Below are 22013 nucleotides of genomic sequence, written 5' to 3'. Positions count from 1 at the left end.
ATAATCATATGGTAGAGCGGGTCGGGTCAATTCCTTCTCCCTTATATTCCATACTCCTAGAAATAAATGTTCATTAATAAATTGGCATTGGCAAAATGTCGTTAATTTAAATCGTTTCAAGTCCCATTCACAACGATACCCTTTGGCCCCTAATCTGATAAATCGAAATGAATATATCGTTCTTTATCTAAACATTGTATGCGTTCTTTCAATCTCCTTCGTCAAGTCTGTTGCTTAAATCTCCTAGTCGTTTAAACAGACAAACGCAAATTTATTCGAAGCGATAAAAAAAAGGGCACTGTTAAGAATTTTATACACCGTCAACAGTCCCTTTAATAATTAAATTTCAGGTTATGCCTATGCGACAGCTGAGAGTTGAATATAAAGAATTTGAAGCTAAAAATCAATTATTCAACAGGTATGGTTTTTATTTATCTCTTTTCCTTTTACAGAAAGCAGCTGCTTGGGCCTAAAAAATCAGCATTTATAATGACAAAATGCTTGAATGCCTTTTTCGTATTAAGTATTTTGATTAAAAGTATTAAGGTACACAAAAACTACCGACATTTTGGAACTAACTCTCATAAAATGATTTACTTATTTATAATTATGTATAAAACAAGAGCTTATAATTTTTATAATATATATATAGGCACAAATGATTCAAATATCCAAATATAAATTTAAAAATCATATTTTCATTTCTTAAAATATATATTTATCCAGGGTTGACAAGGTGCTGGTCGATGATAGAATTATTCGTCTAATTCCACAATTCCTCGGCGGCATTTTCTATAAGAAGAAAAAGTTCCCTGTCCCTGTTAAACTTACCAAGAAGAATCTTCAGGACGAGGTATTCTATTTTAAATGTGACGTTCTTAGGATCCTATCAATGTGACGTGCTTAGGATCCTATCAATGTGACGTGCTTAGGATCCTATCAATGTGACGTGCTTAGGATCTTATGAATGTGACGTGCTTAGTATCCTATGAATGTGAAGTGCTTAGGATCCTATCAATGTGAAGTGTTTAGGATCCTATGAATGTGAAGTGCTTAGGATCCTATCAATGTGAAGTGCTTAGGATCCTATCAATGTGAAGGGCTTAGGATCCTATCAATGTGAAGTGCTTAGGATCCTATGAATGTCAAGTGCTTAGGATCTCATGAATGTAAAGTGCTTAGGATCCTATGAATGTGAAGGGCTTAGGATTCTATCAATGTGAAGTGCTTAGGATCCTATGAATGTCAAGTGCTTAGGATCTCATGAATGTAAAGTTCTTAGGATCTCATTAATGTAAAGTGCTTAGGATCTCATTAATGTAAAGTGCTTAGGATCCTATGAATGTAAAGTGCTTGGATTATATCAATGTGACGTTCTTAGGATCTCATGAATGTGAACTTGTGAAGCGCTTAGCATCCTATGAATGAAAACTTGTGAAGTGCTTAGGATCCTATTAATGTGACGTGCTTAGGATGCTATGAATGTGACGTGCATAGGACGCTATGAATGTAAAGTGCTTAGGATCTCATTAATGTAAAGTGCTTAGGATCCTATGAATGTAAAGTGTTTAGGATTCTATCAATGTGACGTGCTTAGGATCTCATGAATGTGAACTTGTGAAGTACTTAGGATCCTATAAATGTGACGTGCTTAGGATGCTATGAATGTGACGTGCTTAGGATCCTATAAATGTGACGTGCTTAGGATGCTATGAATGTGACGTGCTTAGAATCCTGTGAATGTCAAGTGCTTAGGCTCCTATGAATGTGACGTGCTTAGGACGCTATGAATGTGACGTGCTTAGAATCCTGTGAATGTCAAGTGCTTAGGCTCCTATGAATGTGACGTGCTTAGGATCACATGAATGTGATCTTGTGAAGTGCTTAGGAACCTATTAATGTGACGTGCTTAGGATCCTATGAATGTGACGTGCTTAGAATCCTGTGAATGTCAAGTGCTTAGGCTCCTATGAATGTGACGTGCTTAGGATGCTATGAATGTGACGTGCTTAGGATGCTATGAATGTGACGTGCTTAGGATACTATGAATGTGACGTGCTTAGGATCTCATGAATGTGAAGTGCTTAGGATCCTATGAATGTAAACTTTTTTTTCGGTATTTTTTAAGGAACCTTTTTTAAAATATGTAAAGATGACCCCTTTCCTTAATAGTCATCACATACTTTTTTGTCACGTGTTCTCAATATGTGTCGTCGACCTTATTATAAATTGCTTAATCTTATGGTGGGCAAAATATTTTAAACGTTTAGAAAGAAGGTTTACAAGTTTCTGTTTAATATTTTTACACGCTTTAGATATCACAATGAAAGGGTTTTTATTTCTTTGCAAAAATCATCTGACCAAAACTTGATTATTTGAATAAGTGTGTGTGATTATTTTTATTAAAATTAATATGAAATTTATATGTTTGATAAAGATTTCCAGATCTGGAACTCTAGTATTGTTGATATCGAGTAATATGCTTGATCTTAATCTATTGATAATGCGCAGGTTGATTTAATCCTTAGTCGCACCTGAAGGGATAACTCAAATGAGGAGATTATTGTCAATCCTCAGATTAATACTGCCCAGTGTCGATATCGAGATCAAGTGATCGGGATCATGGGTATCCTCCCAAGACAAAGTTTCCAATCTCTTTTTGTGTTTAGATAAACCGGTGTATCAATACAGTCGTCATGCCACTAAATAATCATGGTTCCTGTGCCACCTGCCCTGTAGGTAAGAAAACTGGATAAAATTACACTCAAGACAATGTCACGATTTGAACGATCGGGGATAATATTACAGGGGTGTATATTTTCTCGTAAAATTATTCCCCCCACTCCAGAAGTTAAATAATATATATGCTTGGGCGGAGCGTAATTTTTATTTAGGGTTTTATTTGCAGAATTGGGTAAAATGAATGAAAATCAGGAGAAAATAAATCAGTTTTTTGGATATAAAGTATCAAAAAGTATGAAAAACTTGCCTTTTGATATACATTTTTTCATTTTTTTTGCATTCATAACTAAATATCTTTTGAACGTGAACATAAAGTCAACTTATTTTTCAATGAAGCAATACTAGAAAAATGTTAAAAGAAAAACATTATTCCGCCTTAAAAGTCGTCTTCCCTTCAAAAATAATTTTTTAACTTCTATCTCTCGTAGAAAAAATGTAGAAACTGTGTATTTTCACTTATGTACGATCTACATGTTTCGAGAGACATAAAAATGCATTTTAAATCTTTTTTTTGTTATTTTTTATCCAAATACTAGTTTCCCCGACTCCTTGAAATATTTTTTTTTCCATTTCCGTGAACAAAACTTTTACAAACACGTAATTTGATATTTAAGATAACATTTAATTAACTGGCGTGTGGACACTAAAAGCGGTTATATTATCTCTGTTATATTATCTCTATTATATTATCTCTGTTATATTATCTCTGTTATATTATCTCTGTTATATTATCTCTGTTATATTATCTCTGTTATATTATCTCTGTTAGGTTCCAAAAGTTGCAAATTAAATTTACGTTTCTTAAATCTGTGAACACTCCCTTAATTGAGATTGTATTAATTAATTGTTAAACTAGATATCCCGGTGGCTGGATGAATGTTCGTTCTGTTCATCTTTTCTCAGAAAATGTTTCTCTTCCTCTTTACATCACAGACCGTAGTACAGCAGAGGTATTGTTTGGGGGTTTCTACAGGGCTTTAAACCAAAATACGAATGGCTAATGAGGTGTATACTGTATACGTGTTTTCAGAATGGTTTTGAATGGAAAAGTTTAACATCAAATGTTTTTCATATTTTTATACCTACCGAAAATATCATGTTTGAATGTTTGTAAATGAATCCTATAGATTATAGATACACAGAACATGAATTTTACTTATTTATATTAAAATTATTTAAATAATTAATTTGTGTTTATGAAAAAAAATGTCGATAAAATATGTAATTTTGTGTATCAAAGTTTTTGTCATTTAACATTTGAAGCAATACCTTTCAAATCTTAAATTACAGACATAAGCTATCAAATATCAAAATTCTACGGTGGCTAAGATATTGGGATTAGAAAATCGGAGTTTTTTTAGCAAGAACTTAGTTCCTGTAAAAACCAAATAGAAATATTTGTGCGAATGTAAAGTGTCTGTGTTCGTTTTTATGAATCAGAATGGACTGAATCCTAAGCTGCGAGAACTGTTTCTTAAAATTTATTTAATTTTTAATTTAGATCCTGAATGGGACGCTAAAGTTGAACGTAAAGGAGGTTTTAAAAAGATGAAGAATGGAAAACATGTAGTAGAAGAAGAAGAAGATGATGAGGAAGAGAAGAAGGAAGATAATAAGATGCAGGGACCACACAAGGAGACTAGAAAGGAGAAGAAGGAGAAGAAGAAGGTTGAAGACCTGGAGAAGAGAAAGGAAGAGAAGAAAGGAAAGATCAGTGCTGCCCCTGCGGATAGTGAGAGTGAGGATGATGATATGGATGATATGGAACAGGAATATATGAGGTAAAAAATACGCAATTTATTTGTTAAGGATAGTAAACCCTCTTTTTATGATTAGTGTTTACAGTTCACAGAATAGTTTATCCGCCCTCCTTAATAAGACGTTGTTTAAAGGGACTTTCAATGTAATTTCAAGTGACGCTTTATTTTAAAGTGTGGCATCTCTTATTCACAACGGAACCCTTTTAACCTTCATCAGAGTAAAAATGTGAAAGTTTGATATCTTCAAACATGTTCATTGTTTAAAGCCACATTACTTACGATAGTCTGCTTTATTTTTAAGATTAAAATGTTAATAATATTAATAATTCAGGAAGGTTGCGGAGGAGGAGGAGGAGATAGAGAGGAAGGAGAAGGAGAACATGAAAAGGTATTACATACACAATACACATCATACTTACCTGGGAAACAGATTGTTAGAAATATGTAATTATAAGTAATATAAAAGGTTCTTAAAATCCCTCTGTCTAACAAATGGGACCAGATTGATTGCATCCCAACTTAATTTGATATTTAAGATAACATTTAATTAACTGGGATACAAAGATATATGCATACAAACTTACATATTTACAGTCTTACATACATCTATACATACATACATTCATAAATACATACAATAAAGCTCTTCGCTTTTATACATATATATATGTTTATGTCAGCTATAGCTGGCCTAACGGCTGGACCAATTGGGCTGACATTTTTTGAGGAAACTCTTGAGTACCCGAGGGGTAACATTGGTTAAAAAAATTAAAAAAATTTCTTCAAAAATCGATTTTTTTTTCAAAATTCGATTTTAAAAAATTTCACGGGGAATTTTGAAATTTACAGATTATATTTTCCAGCATTGAGAAGGGCGGAAAGAAAAGGAAAACTGAAGCAGATGAGGATGAGGAGGAGGAGGATGAGGATGAGTCTGCTGATGATGATATTGAGGCTGAAAACCTACTTTCCGAGGACGAGGACGATGAGGATGGCGAGGATCTCATTATGGACAGGTACAGGAAGAATGCAGTCAATATTTAAATAGTACTCAAGGTCGATTCATTCTGTCTTGGATGTACTAGGGTTGATAGTCCTAAGCCCTAACATTCAAGAAGAAATTCTTCGACCTGTACCTTTTTATTATTTTTATATTTATTATTTTTCAAATTATCTTTTTTCCCCTAAACGTCAAATTCGTTCGTCTAAAACTCATATAGTACAGAATTCTTGTTTCTAAAATAAAAATAAAAATGTTTAAGCAATTCAAATTTCAAAGCCCTTAAAAATGGACAATCCAATTTAATGTTAATTTAATGTAATTTGTTTTACCTTCCCCCCCCCCCCTAATTAAAATAATTAAAATAACTATTAGTTTTCCCAAATATAGCGGCACAATCACACACCTAGTTGGAAATCAATACTATTATAATCGGGAAAAATATTTAGTAATATTCATTTGTTTACAGAAACCGACATATTTTGTTTCAGGGTGAATGATGAAGAAATTGATGACGAAGCTGAAGAACCGAAAAAGAAAAAGAGAAGCAAGAAAAAGCAGAAACTTGAAACTCCGAATACTAAAGAAAAGAAGAAGAATAAGAAGGGAGAAAAGACGGTGAAGGGTAAAGGAGAGAAAGTTAAGGATGGCAAGATCAAGAAGAAAAAGAAGAATTAAACCATTGTCAAATAAATTTTTTTTAATATAATTGTTAAAATCTCTAAATCTTTTTTAAAAATCAAATCAGGCAGGAGCACTATTTTACAGATTGAATTTAAAACAACCGGTTTCATGTGAATGAATGTCATTGCTAAGGATACGGGCGTATGTTGGTGCGAATTAAATAATTAATATATCTGTGTCCGAATTTAATGAATTTGAGCCGCGGCTTAAATCTGTCGAAAACTGGTTTTAATTGAGCGCCGGCTTAAATCTTGAAAAGTTTGATACAATTTTAAGTGGAATCAACCATATTTGAGCCGAGGTTTAAATTTAAGTCGCGGCTCAAATTCTTTAAATTCGGCCTCTGTTACACTTTTCCATCTGGCTCGTCATGTTTTTGCATATCCGGATCCAGGGAGCTTAAATGTTGGAGATCCGGATTCAGGTAGCTTAAATGGTGGAGATCCGGATTCAGGTAGCTAAAATGGTGGAGATCCGGATTTAGGTAGCTTAAATGTTAGGAATCTGGATCCAGGGAGCTTAAATGTTGGGGATCCGGATTCAGGTAGCTTAAGTGTTAGGAATCTGGATCCAGGGAGCTTAAATGTTGGAGATCCGGATTCAGGTAGCTAACATGGTAGAAATCTGGATCCAGGGAGCTTAAATGACGGAGATCTGGATTCTTCAAATACCATAGTGAAACGGATAATAATATCGGCGATGTTTAGTAAATTATTATTGAAAATTAACACAACTTGAAACATATTCAGAATTAGAGCTAGGATATATTTGTTATTTACTGGCCTAATGGTTAATAATTGGCTAAACGTTCTTAATGTTACATAACGGGATATTGCGATTTGATGATATTAAAATAACAGTTAGATGATTAAAGTTGTGGCAGGTTGTTAACGTCACTGCTAAGCCTTTCATTGAACAGAAAACTAATGAATGCCTCTGGGAATCACCCTTTTCAAACTAGAGTGATAACTTTTAATCGTTGTATTTATTTCAATAAATATTCAGAAAAGCACATGGAAAGCCTTTTATAAATTCTTACGACATCACTAATATACTTTAGGTTCAGTTCGTATTACTACAGTCAAGATCATGGTTAAACATACTTGCATTGTTTACTATAGGGTATTCCAGGAAACAGGAATTGGGAGATGACATCGGAAAAAACAAAATCGTGTAGATAAAAGCCGATATTTTTGGTTTAAAATAGTCTATATTTATATACCAAAATTTTAAAAATCACTTCACGATAGGTTGTTCCGTGTAAAATGGTTTCAGAAAAAATGAAGGAGTACTCCCTGAGAACCAGAAAACAGTGAACTTCTCGTCGTGTTCATGAAATATCACCACGGAATTGGTAATTTCAAATTTTCAACTGAAATATATCTAAAAAACGTGGCCAGGGACTAAAGTAAAGAGATCCTTCATGAAAAGATAACAATGCCTGATTTATAACGGTTTCCTTGAACCTGAATCTGATCAATAATGTGGAAGATACCGTCGTTTTTCTGACACTAAAAGTGTTTTTTTGCTTAGAGTTTCTCCGTTGCTTCCTTAAAGCAAGAAATGCGCAAGTCACTGTCGAAGAGAAATCGCAAATGAAATAAACAGTTTAAAGAAACAAAAACACGGATATCTATTTTATACTTGATCAGACAAAGCTTTTAAGGGTACTGTTGTTAATCTGGCAGTGACATCTTTGCATGGATGGTCACCTTAAATTACACCTACAGTCCCTTTAAAGAATAAGTAGACATAGTCAAACTCTTCAGTTTAGTCCAGAATATTCTAAGAGATAATAATAATTGCAACAATTCTAACTTGCAAAAAAGGAACATTTCTTATGTTATAGGAAGAACGAAGACGACATTAAACCGTGAGTTTTCTGGTTCTCTCTGTGTATTGAGTATGGAGTTGATCTTATTTTTGTCCATCATCTAGTTCATCCTGAAACATGAAGGTTGGGTTTTCATTTTAACGTCATATTGAAATTGTGTTTTAAGAAAGTTCTTTCGGGCGCACAATTCGATTAGGATTTTGCTTGACTATTTGATCTTCAGCAATCTTTGTTTACGGTCTACAGACGACATCAGGTTAAAAAGATTTAAGGATTATTTTAGTACATAGTTCCTACATTTAGGACAACTAAATAGCGATCGCACAGAAACAGACGTTACACTATTTAGTCTTTACTACGTGACCATAGAGATCGTGTTCAAGACATTTGAGAAGAAGTTCAGTCTGCTTCAGATAGTTAAACTTATTGTCCAGTATGCCTATAATAGCTCTAGAGAAATAATTTACCTTGACTAACCTAGTTTCAGTACTACATATAGTGATAACCAGAAAACAATGGAATAGGAAGACGACGTATTTGATGTTGTTACAAAGCAAATAGTTTTACGAGACACTTCTTAAATCACTTATTTAGTGAAATGGGTCTGTTTATAATTTTACTGCAACATTTCTGTGTCTCATGCTTATTGGACTTAATAATTTATGACTTGATTCTAAAGGTCGTCTTCTTATATAATTTTTTTGTCATCACTGTATTTATTCTTCTATGTAATAAAGCTTTTCGCTCATAAATAGATTTATATGTTAGCTATAGCTGGCCAAACGGCTGAACCAAATAGGCTAACATGGGGGGGGATTTTGAGTACCCGCGATGAAACATAGACTAAAAAATACTTCAAAACACAATTTAAAAAAAAAATTTAATTCCACTAGTAACGGGCATTATTGAATAATTAAATCAATTTTTTTTGAGAAAAAATGTTTTACCTGTGTTTTCATTATGGTTTCCACATTATGTTGCATCAACTCCGTTACTGATTTATCTTCATCTGATAGAGTAACAATGATGGAAGGAACCCGAGTCTGTCAGAAATAAGATTTTAATTTTTCCATTCCAGAATTTAATTAGATTTTAATACAAGTAACGCCTAAATGAGCTATACATCGGAAGAATTTATCAAATGTCGTCTTGACACTTTTTCAATGGGTTTTACACTTTTTTACGTAATCTCAGTATTTGTGAAAATAAATAAATAGCCATGAATATGCGGGAACAGTTTTAAAGAGCTCCATATAATTATTTAATTAAAAAACTAAATATCTGCAACATTCCATTACCAGAAAGTGAAGAATACGACATTTGATGAATTCTTTCTATGTATGGCTTATTATAGGGTTTAACTGTATGTCTAATGTTTATTAAAATATAGGGTATCCCATGAAACATGGCATTTGGTGAATTATTTTTAATGGTTTCTCCTATTCACAGTTGTTGATGTTACTTCTGTCTTACAGCATTTCCGTCCTACGAGCTGCTATTGATTGGTCCGATGTACTGTAGGTCGGTTGCACATCTTTCTTAAGTTGATTGCACTCTGCTGTAGGTCGGATACACAACATTGTAGGTCGGATACACAACATTGTAGGTTGTTCCAGATTGTTTCATGGCTATTTATTTATTTGTACAATTACTGAGGTATGTAGTACTAGTTGAAAATAAAACCCTTTGAACAATTGTCAAGACGACATTTTTTATTATTCTTTTGATGTCTCCGAAGTTCTGGTTAAACTGTAGGACTGCCATAAAATGTTTCTTATAATTCTTTTTGAGTTTTGTATCAAACAAGTTAATGATCTATGAGATGACACTATAAACCTTCGCCAACTGTCATGTTTCCTGGGACGTAGCATTTTTTCGAATTTTGTCTCGTTTTGTATCATGTATCACATTGACAATGTTAGTATATATTTGCCAAATACTGCAACTGTAATATTTTTTAACACTCGTTTATTCGTATCCAAGAGAAGGATTAACCGATCAAGTTTTTTTTGTGGTAACCGACAAGAGCTCATGGAAGGAGTATGGCCGGTAAAAGTTTAAAAATAGGAAAAAGGTTAATAAAATAGATATAAAGCTTTTGCATTTTAACATAAACAAAAAATTAATCATTACATCGTTTAACTAGATTTTTATTGTAAAAATTTTACGTTTATGTTATTTTTAACCTTTTCTCTTGCGGGTGAAAGAGTATTTTTCTCCTCCATTGCGGATTGTTCTTGTATTGTTTTAACGTCGTCTTCATTCTCTGGTTTTTTCATATCCACTTCTTTATTTTTCTTTTCAGGGTCCTAGTTTTATAAGTTTTATATTATTTAAACAATTAGATATCACTGCAGGGGTACCCAGAATGGCCGTGTAATAAGAGACGACTGTACAGAATTTGTTCTGTCTTCTTTCTCATGTTTATATACAGGGTGTCCCACATCATATTCGATCGTCAATCGGTCTAAATTACGATTTGCGGGACTAATGAGAAAATTTAAGAAGAATGAATCATTTTGAATAATTGAATAAGGCTGATATAAGAATTTTCTTGCGAAAATACTAATTTTTTCGAGTATTATGGGGTTATTTTGGCGTTAAAGCTTGGAGATAATCTAATATGATATGGGACACTCTGTAGATACATTCAGAAGTAAACTTTACTTCTTTAAAACAATCTTTAATGTTCCATTTACATGGATTATATTAAGTTCAATCTTAATTTTGTCATTTTCAAAGTGTTTTAGATCGTCATTATTTCTACATCGCCTTAGTTCTTTATTTCTTTTATTTTTTCTCTTTTAATATAAGTTTTCAACTTTTGTTCTTTTATTGGTGCGTGACATGATATCTACTAGAATATTAATATCCCCCAGTGGGTGGTTTCTTTATATTTAACTATTTAAGATGGCGACGATTACAAAAACGGTTCATCAAATTTTAAGATTGATATAAATCTGATAGATTATCACAAGCTACGATGAAATGGCTTAATTCTAAAATTCTTATAAAGTTACAATTTATAAGAAAAATTGATTAGAATGAGAATTACCCCAATTATAGTATAATGTTTCTCTAATTTATTATTCTTCTCTACCTCCACAATATCCACCTGAAGATAATTATTAAACATTTAAATTGAATTTGGAAACATTTGAAGTTCAAACTTTATATTTGATTTGGATTGTTTAGATCAAGGAGTCCATGGAATAAAAACTGACGCGGCCCGTCCTACCGTATGATTATACATGCTTTGCAGACGATACTCCATTTGTATAAGAAATATTCAGAATAGGTTGTATACGCGGTAATTGCACATCAGACAAATATTTCTTATTCAAATGAAGTAGGGTCTTCAAAGCATGTATAATCATATGGTAGGGCGGGCCGCGTCAGTTGTATCTCCCTTCTACTCCATACTCCTTGGTTTAAACAGACTGGATCCATATACATTAAGTCCTTTCAACCTAATTAATATAGAAGATATCTGAAAATCTAGTGCAGCGGGATTAAAAAAAAATGTGCTGCAGCGTTCGGTAACAATCAAAAATTGAGGTACGTCTCACGTTTTTACAAAGTTTAAAAATAAAATGAAGCCATACAAACTTTTGCTGTTATTTAAAATGGCCATACCCGATTCAAATCGCTATATATTATATACCATTTAAACTTTTTTCAGATCAATAATGTGGAAGATATCTTCGTATTTGTGGTTTGAAAAGTGCTTAGATTTCCTTCATTGTTTCTAAAGGAAGAAATCAGTCTTTTTAATTGATAAAATTGAAAAACTTAAATATTGAAATCATGAACCTTATTCATTCTTGATCCAACAAATATTTCGATGGTACCGTTATCAATCGGACATGCCACTGTATGAATGTTGATTACATATATGTAGTGATATGCAATATGTTGGGTTGTTCTTGGTTCACTTTTCAACTCTATACAGGTTCCGAGAAGCTTTACAAATATTTAAAATTGTTTATTTCTAAACATTTGTTAAAACATTGTTTTTTGGTTTGGTTTTATTTTCTTCTCTAAGGATAAAAGTATTGCAACTTTAACAGAGCTGAAAACTTTAGAATGTTGGATATCAATATCATTGCTTGATCTCCTCTTTTTATTAATCTCCAGATTAAATATGGCTTGTTCTCCTCTTGTCATTAATCTCTAGATTAATTAACAGATCGGGATTAAGTATATCCCATTCTAAAATTTTCAGCTCTGTTTTCAAATCTTTAATAAAAGTTTGTTAAAAGAACCATAACAACCCTAATTACATGTGTACACTGTCACTATTAGAAACAAATATATTTTATTCGTAATATTGAATATTGATCTACCAACACATTTGTACGTAATTATTATTTAATATTATTCATAGTTTACTTCAACATTATAGCTTGCTATATTTTCAAGTGTTCTAGCTTACAAGTACAAATTATGTATTGATACAGGGTGTCCCACAAAACATGACAGTTGGTGAATAGTTTAGGATGTCTTCTTCCATAATTTGTTAAGTTGTTTGATACCAAGGACAATAATAAAAATATTATATGGGAGTCATGTTATAGTAAAATTGGTTTCAAAGTAAAAAATATTTCAGAAAAATATTTTTTTAACGAAATAAACTGCAAAAAGACTTTAATATCTAATACAGTATATGAAAGACGACTTTCATAAATATTTACCAACTGTCATGTTTCGTGGGACACCCTGTAGAAGAAAATAAAAAAACTATACCATAGTAGCACGTCTTCTTGCATTTCGTCTCACAATATAAAATGCAATTCCTAAATAACAATTTTAATCCGAAGTAATTCTGTTTGAAGACCTATGAAAAGTTATTCTAAATATAGAACTAAATGAACTTTTTTTTAGAATTCATGAACATTTTTCAAAATTATTTTTGAAATACTAAAATTTGATATCCCTAATATAATAATAGAAATATTGAACAGTGTTTTTTTATTCTTTATTCTTTTTGCAAAGAAAGATATAAATAATGCATTGTTTTTCGTGGATATTAACGCCTGGAATAGACTGTATGCGTAATTTTCAGTGACCCTTCATCCATAGAAAGATGGCAACGGTGTCTTTCAAAATTTAATCTGATCAAAAATTTGAAAGTTCTTTTCTGACTCGAAATGTGTTTAATTGTGATAATTTCTCCATTGTTTCTTTTAAACAAGAAATGCGCGAGTCAATTTTGCAGAGAAACCACAAACGAAAATAAACACTTTAACAAAAACTTGGATATATCTTATACTTGATAAGACAAAGCTTTTAAGAGTACCGTTGTAAATCGGACATCGCCATTTATTCATGGAGGGTCGACACATGAAATTAAGCTTACAGTCCATTAAACCAACTGTAAACTGGTAGAGGGAATTAAAATCAGGCCTTATACATTTATATTATTTAATCTATAGTTGATGCTTGATTATCCTACAGGCGGTTATACAGAATTTAAACCAGTGGTGGGTGGGGGAGTTATCCTTTTGTATCCTTAGTTCTGTAATACTAGCTAAAGTCCTGAGTAGTCTCCTGAAGACTACCCTTAGTACTCCGCCTATTTATACTCTCCCTCCTATCCTAATGTAATCTCTCCCTGGCCTTCATGGGGGTTGCGAGAAGACATGCCAAACATTTTCATAATGCATATATCTATAATTGTTTATCAAGCAGGGGGGGGGGGAGGGAGCGATTTTAGACGAAAGAAAAATACTAAGGTAAAATCTAAACAAAACAGTGTGCACAGAAATTGTTCAACTACTTTTTAAGAGGAAAACATCCTTTTGTATATTGGGACAAGCTCATTTTCTACTTATCACACCTGATTTTAACCTTGCAAAATAAATTCCAGCAGGCCCACCCCTCTGTATATGGCGCCTGTAAACCATATAAAAAAACCAATTTTTGAATGAACTTGCTAAAAATTAAATTTCATTTCAAGATTTAGAACTCGCCTGCGACTAAACCAAGTAAAGCAGCGCCAGCAATAATGAAGAAAACAGATGAAGATTTTTTCTTCTCCTCATCTTCAAAATTTTGCCGATTTTCAAATGTTTTGAAACTGTCCAGGTCTAGTTCACGTTGTTTCCTCTCCCTAACCTCCATCCAATCAGTCCATGGCGAGGAACTGCTATCTAAACCACAAAGGACTCAGTTTTTGCCACATACTAAAATTTTCTAATCCCTACATCTTTGCAATCTAATGATGTTAACCTTTAATATTTTAAATTTTAAATATTTAACCTAACAAAACTCATTGTACAATCTAGAAATCTAAACAAATTTTGCGTGAAACAAAATATGATATACAATGATATTCCTTTATTCCTTTATTCAAAATATGTCTTTTTGAACCAACGAAAACAAAAGACGAGACTTAAGATGGATATATATCTCGAGATCAAGCAAAGATATCTTTGCTTGATCTCATCATTCAAAAGTTCTGACTTAAAATTTACAAATGATGGATTCGTGGGTCGAAGACAGCTTAGAAATTACCGCTCATTTCCCATGTTTATNTATACTTTATTCTTGTTTTTGTCTTATCATATTGTACCATTTTACCTTTGTGTACGAAATAAATCTATAATTAAAAAAAATATAGTGCATAATAATCAGAATAAATTCTGTACAATCGTCTCTGAAGTCTTGCATCCATTGTTGGTAACCCTGTATAATGTAAGCCAATTCTTACCATTCAAAAGATATCTTTTTGAACCAACGAAAGCAAAAGACGAGACTTAAGATGGATATATATCTCATCATTCAAAAGTTCTGACTTAAAATTTACAAATGATGGATTCGTGGGTCGAAGACAGCTTAGAAATTACCGCTCATTTCCCATGTTTATTAGGACACCGTGAACTTACCAGTTAAGCCGACTCTAGCTCTGCATTTGTAGGAGTCATGACCTTTTATACTGTTGGTAGTACAGTTTTCAACATCACCCTTGCATGGGAGTTGAAATATGTCATCAGTTTTAGTATTTTTGCATTCAACTATGAAATACGACATGTTGCAATTCTGATAGTTTGGCACGCTAAAGATCACGCTTGCATTGTCTCTGATGGTCATTAACAAATCTGGAATTGTTTTTATAGAACTTGTCCACTCAACAGAGTCATACTCGTTTCCTTCAGAACTTAGTAGAGAAATATCATAGGAAGTGCAGGCCTTAAAATATTTTTCTTATATGTATATACTTTTCTTGTCAGGTCGCCTGTCTGTTTGTAAGGGTGATTGTATCCAATAAACGTCAAAACGGCTGAACCGATCGGGCTTAACTTTTTCGAGGCAACTCACATGACCCTAAATAAGGTTTATGGATGCTCGATATTTAAAAAGATTTGAAAATTTAAAAACTCCACAAAAAACATCATTAAATTCGTTAACTTTTTTTATTGATTTATGTTATACAAAGAAAAAATATTAGAGCAATTAATTAAAATTTTAAATGCAAGATGGCTGCGAAGCAGCGCCCTGAAAGCCTGGTAACCTTTATTTTTGTATCAAGTATTTCGAGAAATTCAATAATTTGGTCTAAATCTTTCATGGAGTGCGAAAATGAAAATGAAAAGTGGAATTGATGTTTTTTGAATATGATTAAGATGAAACTTTTAAAATTGTCAAACTTTTTTATCTTAAATTCATTACTTCGATACTTTAAGCAACCCAAGGTATAAATTAAACCTTAAATATTTCTAACTTTGATTATTTGATCTAACAGAATTTAAAATTTGAAGTATGTCTACAATATCAGGTTTCAAAATATAAGGATTTGAAAATTGGAATATTCAGTCCCTTCAATTTTTTTCGTATATACATGTTGAGTATTGCCGGCCTAATGGCTGAAATTTTTTTGTGGACACTCATGGGTGGCCGGGGGATTTTATAGGCTAAAAAATTCCAAATTTTCTTTTCCACAGGCAACCCCGGGCCCTTCAGCTAGTGATTATAATTTACAAATGTTACCATCAAACTTGATAAATTCTTCAAAGGAAAAACTCCGTTTTCTGAGATTTCTGTTGGTTCAAGCCTTGAGTCAAAATTTGCTGTGTCTCTATTCTTTAAAGCCAGAGAGAACTTAAAGTTACAGGGTCGACCAGTAACCATTAAATTATCTTCATTAATATCAATTTGTGGCTGAACGTTGAAAAATCCGCCATTACTGTTGGTTTTTACAATTGTCTTCAGCAAAATCAATTCCGTTGGTTCCTCTGATTTTCCAGTCACTAGCTCATAATCAACAGATATAAGAATTTCATATTCGGTGCAGGGTCGGATGTGCCGCAAATTTTCAAATATGTTGTCCAAAGTATTTGGTAGTAGTAATTGTTTCTTCAAAATCGGAAAACCATCAGTGCTTTTATTTTTGTTGTACAGAGATATTTGTAAATAATGGGACTTTATACACTCCCCTTCCAGGTCGCCATCTTGAAATATTGTGGCATTTGTAATGTCAAATTTACCGAAACTCTCGACTACAGGTTGGGTAACCAACGTGTTTCTTAAATTACTTTGTTCATAGAAATTATTTCCCCCTGGGTATTTGTCGGTCAGAAATATCTCAGCAAAAATATTTCCAGTTTCAAATACTTGACATGAACCAACTTCTAGTTCTGTTTCACCAGTTTCCAACTGTTCTTTATCCAACACCTTGGCAGGTTGTTTTCCATCGTTAATAAAGATTGCCATACTGCGACCACAAAGAGGTTTCCAATTAGCAATTATCTTTGTTCCTTTCGCAGAAAACGTGACGCTATCCGTCTTCTTTTGATCTTTTTCTTTGATACTAAGTGTTCCTATTTGGTCCGAATTTAATTCTCTGAAGAAAGGGCCGAAGTTTCCGTCCCTGGAAAGTTGGACCCCATCTCTGTATTTTATAAATACCCGGAATACATAATCCTTACACTGGTCGATATTCAGTATGGTCAAGCTCTCACTATTGGATAACTCTCCAATATCAAGCTCCCGGATTAGTGAACCCTGGTCAAATAATGAGAAACTAAACTCATCCATTCCTTGACCACACCTTCGTCTATCCGAGCTTGATGTAAACAGTTTTCCTTTTCTATCTATCAATCTTATCTCGAGACTGGTTGGGTCTCTCAAGGTCTTCCCTCCAATGGTGTTCTCCTTGTACCCGATCTGGAGTGCATCCCGTAGGTTCTGGATAAGCTCACAATCTCCAGAAACTTGATTGAAAATAAATATAAATATGAATATATTCATGGCTAACATTAAACTTAAACTTAGGGCTGGACAACAGAAGGAAATGAGCCTTATCAAGTTACACTTACAATCGTATTCATAGTTACGTATAAATGTGATTCAGAATACTAATAATACTTTAAGCTTAAAGATAATTCTAGAGTAATAAATAATTTTGATCCCTTCTAAAAAACTGTTGGGATCAATATAAAGCTTCTTTGATTGATTCAATTGCAGGTTTTCAATGATTGGACTCGTGTATTTACTATTTAGGCGCTTAGAGAAAAAATTACTGTATACTTACAAGTTACAATCCTTTTAGGTCTGCATTTCTGTGAGAACTAATTAATTTTATGTATTCCATTTTCGTACGAACNGAAAAAATAACAACAGATCTCTACAAAACCCACAGATAGATACTTCCATCATTTTGCCACCCAGCACATATCTCTAACAACATACCTTATTCACTTGCATATAGAATTGTACGAATTTGCAGCAAACCACAACTTAGGTATACACAATTTTCAAAACTAATGGATTTTCTTCTCAGCAATTTCATCAATTGTGGACTCTATGGAAGTCCGAGCTGAAGTTATACCTAGAGAAGTTGCTTTGAAAGTGGAGAAAAAGGAGAAACCAGATCGAGTTAAAATCTCTATCTCATTTAATCCTCAACTGCCTTGTATCTCCTCAATCAAACGGAAACATTGGAGAACCTTTGTCCAGGATCCTTGGATGAAGGAGGTTTTTCAAAATCCACCTATGGTTACCTATAGGAGACCTCCTAATCTCAGGGATAAACTTATCCGAGCCAGAATTCCAGATCCTCCTAGAATGAGTACGAAGATTAAGATTAATGGAACTTGTAAGACCAGAAATGTAAATAGTTTACTGTATTACATGTGAGAATATATAATACAGACAACAAGATCTTTAGACGAAAGAGTGAGAGAACATATTGGTTACATTAAAAATCTCCATACAAACCAGCCTACGGGAGTACATTTTAACCATCCTGGACATGAACTCTACCATCTAAAAGTTAGCGTGCTAGAGAAGGTTTGGGACCTTAGTTGGGAGAAGTTTACTTGAAGTAAAAGAATCTAAATACATCAGAGATTTTATGACTAAACTCACAGAAAGAACAGACATTTTTTAATTGTTTAATTGTTAACTTTTTGAAAAAAGAGTATTGTTTATGTGCAATTCTTTAAAAGGTTTTAATACCCCTCCTTAGACAAGCTGCCCCCCCCCCTGATTTACGTAAAAGTTTATTAATTAGATCGACCCCCACCTCCACTTTGTACACTAAACAAATAAACTAAACAGTTTGTTTTTAATCTTCATGACAGAAACAATCTCTAGGAATAATAATTTTCTTTAAAAGTGAATACCTGCAAATTATCTTTTTTTCCATCTCATCATCTGAGTTCGTTTCCCTATTGTCCATTTGACAGCCCATTTTAAATGTTTTTTTTTAATAATCTTTTTTGTTTGTTTATTTTCTTGTGGTTTTTTACATCGATTTTGATGGTTATTATATCGTTAGAACTAACGAGATTCAACCTAGACCGAAATATATTTTCAATAAAATGAAGAACTAACATCTATTTTTTTTCCTCTACAGAAGTTTGGTCCATCACCATTACAGAATTTTAAACATTAAAGAATGCCACCCAGAAATCATGCTTTCAATACTTTCAACGCTTGGAAAATTCCAGCAGCCGTTAAACTCTCCGGCCAATTCAGGCCACGAGGCTCTGATACATGAGGGGGTGGAAAATAAAGTTTGCAAGGCTAAAACCAAAATACAGCCAGTAATCAGGAAGGGTCGGAAGACGGAAGATTAACTCGCCGTACAAGACAAATTAAAGAGAGCTCTGGCTTTCCACGATTCATCAGTATCATTTTATTTTTTCAGTTTTTACTTGTAAATACATTTTTTCCTATACTCTTTAGATTTACTCACATCAGTTTCAGGCTTTAGATTTCCTTTATTTCACACCACTTTTAAATAATGGTAACAATATTATTCTAAAATGAACATGGGAATTAAATGACGACTTCTTTATCGTCTTTGCTCCAAGCGGGATTGTTTTGTTATTGTGGTTTTGAAGTATCACAATTAAAACATGTAGCGCCAAAAACTAGTAGTCTGGGGATTTCCAAAATATGGTCTTCCATTTTTTCACCTTCAAAATTGACAGAAATATTAGAATTAAATGTTTAATATCTCCGTCAATTTTAAAGATACAAAGAACGTTGACCACATTTTCGAAAGCATATTTGACGTTCCATCTTTTTGCGATGCACTTTACGTAATTTATCAACTATCGGAAATCAAAGACGATATTCAAGTAGTATGTACTAAGTTGTGTGAATTTCTGTTTTAACTCTCTCTCTGTCCTATCGCTCTTATGATGCTTAATAATTTAGTTAGTTTTTAGATCGGTTTTTAAAGATTCCACAAAAATCTGAAAAGTTTAATTTTATCAAAACTGTTTATTCTAAACAGTTGTATTTCTTACACTTTGCCAAATTTTGACCCTGACACAAAATATATGCAAAAAAAGAAAATGTGAAAGCGATAGTTTTTTGTTCGTTTTTTCTTTGTATTCTCTATTGGATAAATATATCGATATTTACAATTTAGAACTATCGGAAGTTTTAATAAAAGTGTTAAAAATTGAACCAAAACAATTATCAACCCTATTCATTGATGACCTTAAAGAAAACAACTATTTTTGCAGGAAAATATATTTAAGGAATTATTATAGTTTTATCTAGAGGTAACTTAGTATTTTTAGGGTTAGGTCCTGGATAAGGGGGCCCGGGCCTTGAAAACAATTGATAATTAGAAACTTGTCTTCGTCTTTGTGGTTTATGATCGTGAGAGCCTCTTCTTCTGTTTTCACTATAAAAACAATAATAAAATCATGAAATATTTGGCGCATTTTCAATTTTTATCTTAAAAATAATACCTTGAATTAAAGGTCGGTCTCTTCACACTGGGGTTTATATCATAAACATTCACTAAGAAAATAAATTCAGCAATATACATTTATAGATAGATAGATAATTAAATATAGATCTTTAAAGAGCTGTACTAGAAAAGATTGAGAGTTTGCCATGAAGTCTAATTTCTGATCCCTACATGTTTTCACCATGATGGCGAAACCTTGATTTTTAGTCTTAAAATAATATTTGAACTTTGTGAAATTAATTAAGTGATTTAAAAATTCTAAATTGAGTTGATTGACCTTCATAAGGAAATCTCTGTTTCCATGTAAAGCTAGGTTTCTGAGCAAGTATCTAATAAGCTTATTATGAGTCTTGCCACCTGTAATTTGCCAACAAAGAACAAAGACGATATTTAAATCACCTTTTAATTATAATCTTCTGTTGATTAAAATGTTTTTTTTTACCTAATGGGTCCGAACTGAGTAGATTGCTGATGAGAAAAGTTGAAGGGGGGAGCCCAGGACTATATGGAACATTATTAGGATTTATCTCACCCAGAATCCCCAGAAAGGGTGAAGTGTTTTTTTACCAACCTGGAACTCTTTGATTATACTAAAAAAGATTTTGTCTTCTGTCTTGAAATCAGTCTTTCATGGTATAAAATAAATGATCTCACGAAGAATAAGGGTCAAGGAAACCAAGAGTTTAATAATGAAAGATGAAGCAAATTCTGTGCAATCGTCTTTGAAGTCGTATTCTTTGTAACCGGCCTTAAAAGCTTTCTCTGATCTATATATGAATTAGATATCATTATTTATCATTTTGAAAATTGATTATTTTTAATTATCAGTCCTTTTAAGTGAAGGTTTCTGAATGATAAGAATCCCATTTTTGGTTTTAGTTTTTTGGAAATAGAATTTTAAAATATGATTGGTAGGTGTTACCTGTTTCATGGTGTAAAAAGATACCAAAAAAAAACGGCGAAAGATGAAGGAAAAACGTCCTAAGAGCCTAGTAAAATTCATATCCTAATTCTCAAAAATCCTAATTTCCTTAAACTCGGCTTTTCTTGAAATCTATATCCTTCATTTGTCTCCGAGGGAAATTTTTCTAAACTTGTATCTTTCCTAGTCCCAGGAAACCCAATACGTTTAATAGAATTGGTCGCAGTCTTATATTTCTCTATGTTTGAGTTCTGGTTCAGTACAGCCCGTCTTGGATACATCTGTTTATTTTTAAACTCTTCAAATCTTTGTCTCCATCTTTTTTCTTCCATTGTAGAGGTTTTGTGTCTTTCATCTATCAAAAATAAAATTTAAGTAGATTAATAGGTATTTTTGGGGTATTTTGCTGAGGGGGGTGGGGGTAAATTTTGTGAGAATGTATCTGTACAAATTTTTAGAATTTAATTTTAGATTTTTTTAGAAAAAGAAAATTCCGCTTTTCAATCAACTTTAATTATATTTAATTATAATTTTCAAATAAATCGTTAAAGGGAGTGTTCGCGACAAATTACAAGGGGGTTTAGGCTTACGTCGAAAAATTATCGATGGTGATCGCTACTAACCTTACTTCTATCTGTTACAACTATAAGGAGAAAATTGTTAAAAAAGAACCATGCCGAAGAAGGTATAGCGTCCATGCAAATTTAGAAAGTTGCAGCATATGACTCAGATCGTAAAATAATCAACTTAATGCCTAACAAATCATTCAGATTACAACCTATAATCATTAATAATTTTTCGACGCATTCATATACAGTTTATGTTTCATAATGTTTTTTACTTGTCACATATCAAGA

At 32.7% G+C, this 22013-nt stretch overlaps 5 protein-coding genes and 1 long non-coding RNA gene across 6 annotated transcripts in view; 4 read left to right on the top strand and 2 right to left on the bottom strand.

Annotated features, from left to right (window-relative positions):
* Nucleotides 1–346: 346 nt before the first annotated feature.
* Nucleotides 347–2771, top strand: LOC111707496 (ribosomal L1 domain-containing protein 1). Its single transcript, XM_023480605.1, has 3 exons — nucleotides 347–418; nucleotides 727–853; nucleotides 2670–2771. The coding sequence occupies exons 1-3, from the start codon at nucleotides 354–356 to the stop codon at nucleotides 2754–2756; spliced, it is 279 nt and encodes a 92-aa protein (XP_023336373.1). The 5' UTR covers nucleotides 347–353; the 3' UTR covers nucleotides 2757–2771.
* A 1442-nt stretch (nucleotides 2772–4213) lies between these two features.
* LOC111707495 (glutamic acid-rich protein-like) lies at nucleotides 4214–4975 on the top strand. Its single transcript, XM_023480604.1, has 2 exons — nucleotides 4214–4523; nucleotides 4834–4975. The coding sequence occupies exons 1-2, from the start codon at nucleotides 4291–4293 to the stop codon at nucleotides 4958–4960; spliced, it is 360 nt and encodes a 119-aa protein (XP_023336372.1). The 5' UTR covers nucleotides 4214–4290; the 3' UTR covers nucleotides 4961–4975.
* Nucleotides 4976–5194: 219 nt separating this feature from the next.
* On the top strand, nucleotides 5195–6228 carry LOC111707494 (uncharacterized). Its single transcript, XR_002766451.1, has 2 exons — nucleotides 5195–5518; nucleotides 5994–6228. It is a non-coding gene; the product is annotated as an uncharacterized LOC111707494 (long non-coding RNA).
* A 1815-nt stretch (nucleotides 6229–8043) lies between these two features.
* On the bottom strand, nucleotides 8044–17465 carry LOC111707490 (uncharacterized). Its single transcript, XM_023480599.1, has 8 exons — nucleotides 16010–17465; nucleotides 14908–15211; nucleotides 13993–14172; nucleotides 12767–12816; nucleotides 11076–11135; nucleotides 10207–10329; nucleotides 8968–9063; nucleotides 8044–8130 (listed from the first exon to the last, which is right to left on the bottom strand). Exons 1-8 carry the CDS (start codon nucleotides 17276–17278, stop codon nucleotides 8104–8106), a joined length of 2109 nt encoding a protein of 702 aa, XP_023336367.1. The 5' UTR covers nucleotides 17279–17465; the 3' UTR covers nucleotides 8044–8103.
* LOC111707491 (uncharacterized) overlaps nucleotides 8059–22013 on the top strand; it is a 34164-nt gene continuing 20209 nt past the window's right edge. The window contains exon 1 of the mRNA XM_023480601.1: nucleotides 8059–8143. Within this exon, the coding sequence (XP_023336369.1) occupies nucleotides 8138–8143 (6 nt within the window). The 5' untranslated portion in view covers nucleotides 8059–8137. The remainder of the gene's footprint in view (nucleotides 8144–22013) is intronic.
* Nucleotides 19999–21534, bottom strand: LOC111707492 (uncharacterized). Its single transcript, XM_023480603.1, has 4 exons — nucleotides 21265–21534; nucleotides 20677–20735; nucleotides 20233–20284; nucleotides 19999–20165 (listed from the first exon to the last, which is right to left on the bottom strand). Exons 1-4 carry the CDS (start codon nucleotides 21486–21488, stop codon nucleotides 20012–20014), a joined length of 489 nt encoding a protein of 162 aa, XP_023336371.1. The 5' UTR covers nucleotides 21489–21534; the 3' UTR covers nucleotides 19999–20011.

The sequence above is a fragment of the Eurytemora carolleeae genome, unplaced genomic scaffold (genome assembly GCF_000591075.1).
Source record: "Eurytemora carolleeae unplaced genomic scaffold, Eaff_2.0 scaffold268, whole genome shotgun sequence".
In the NCBI taxonomy this organism is placed as follows: Eukaryota; Metazoa; Arthropoda; class Copepoda; order Calanoida; family Temoridae; genus Eurytemora; species Eurytemora carolleeae.
Note: the sequence above shows the minus strand (reverse complement) of the source record. Positions and strands in the feature narration are given on the sequence as shown.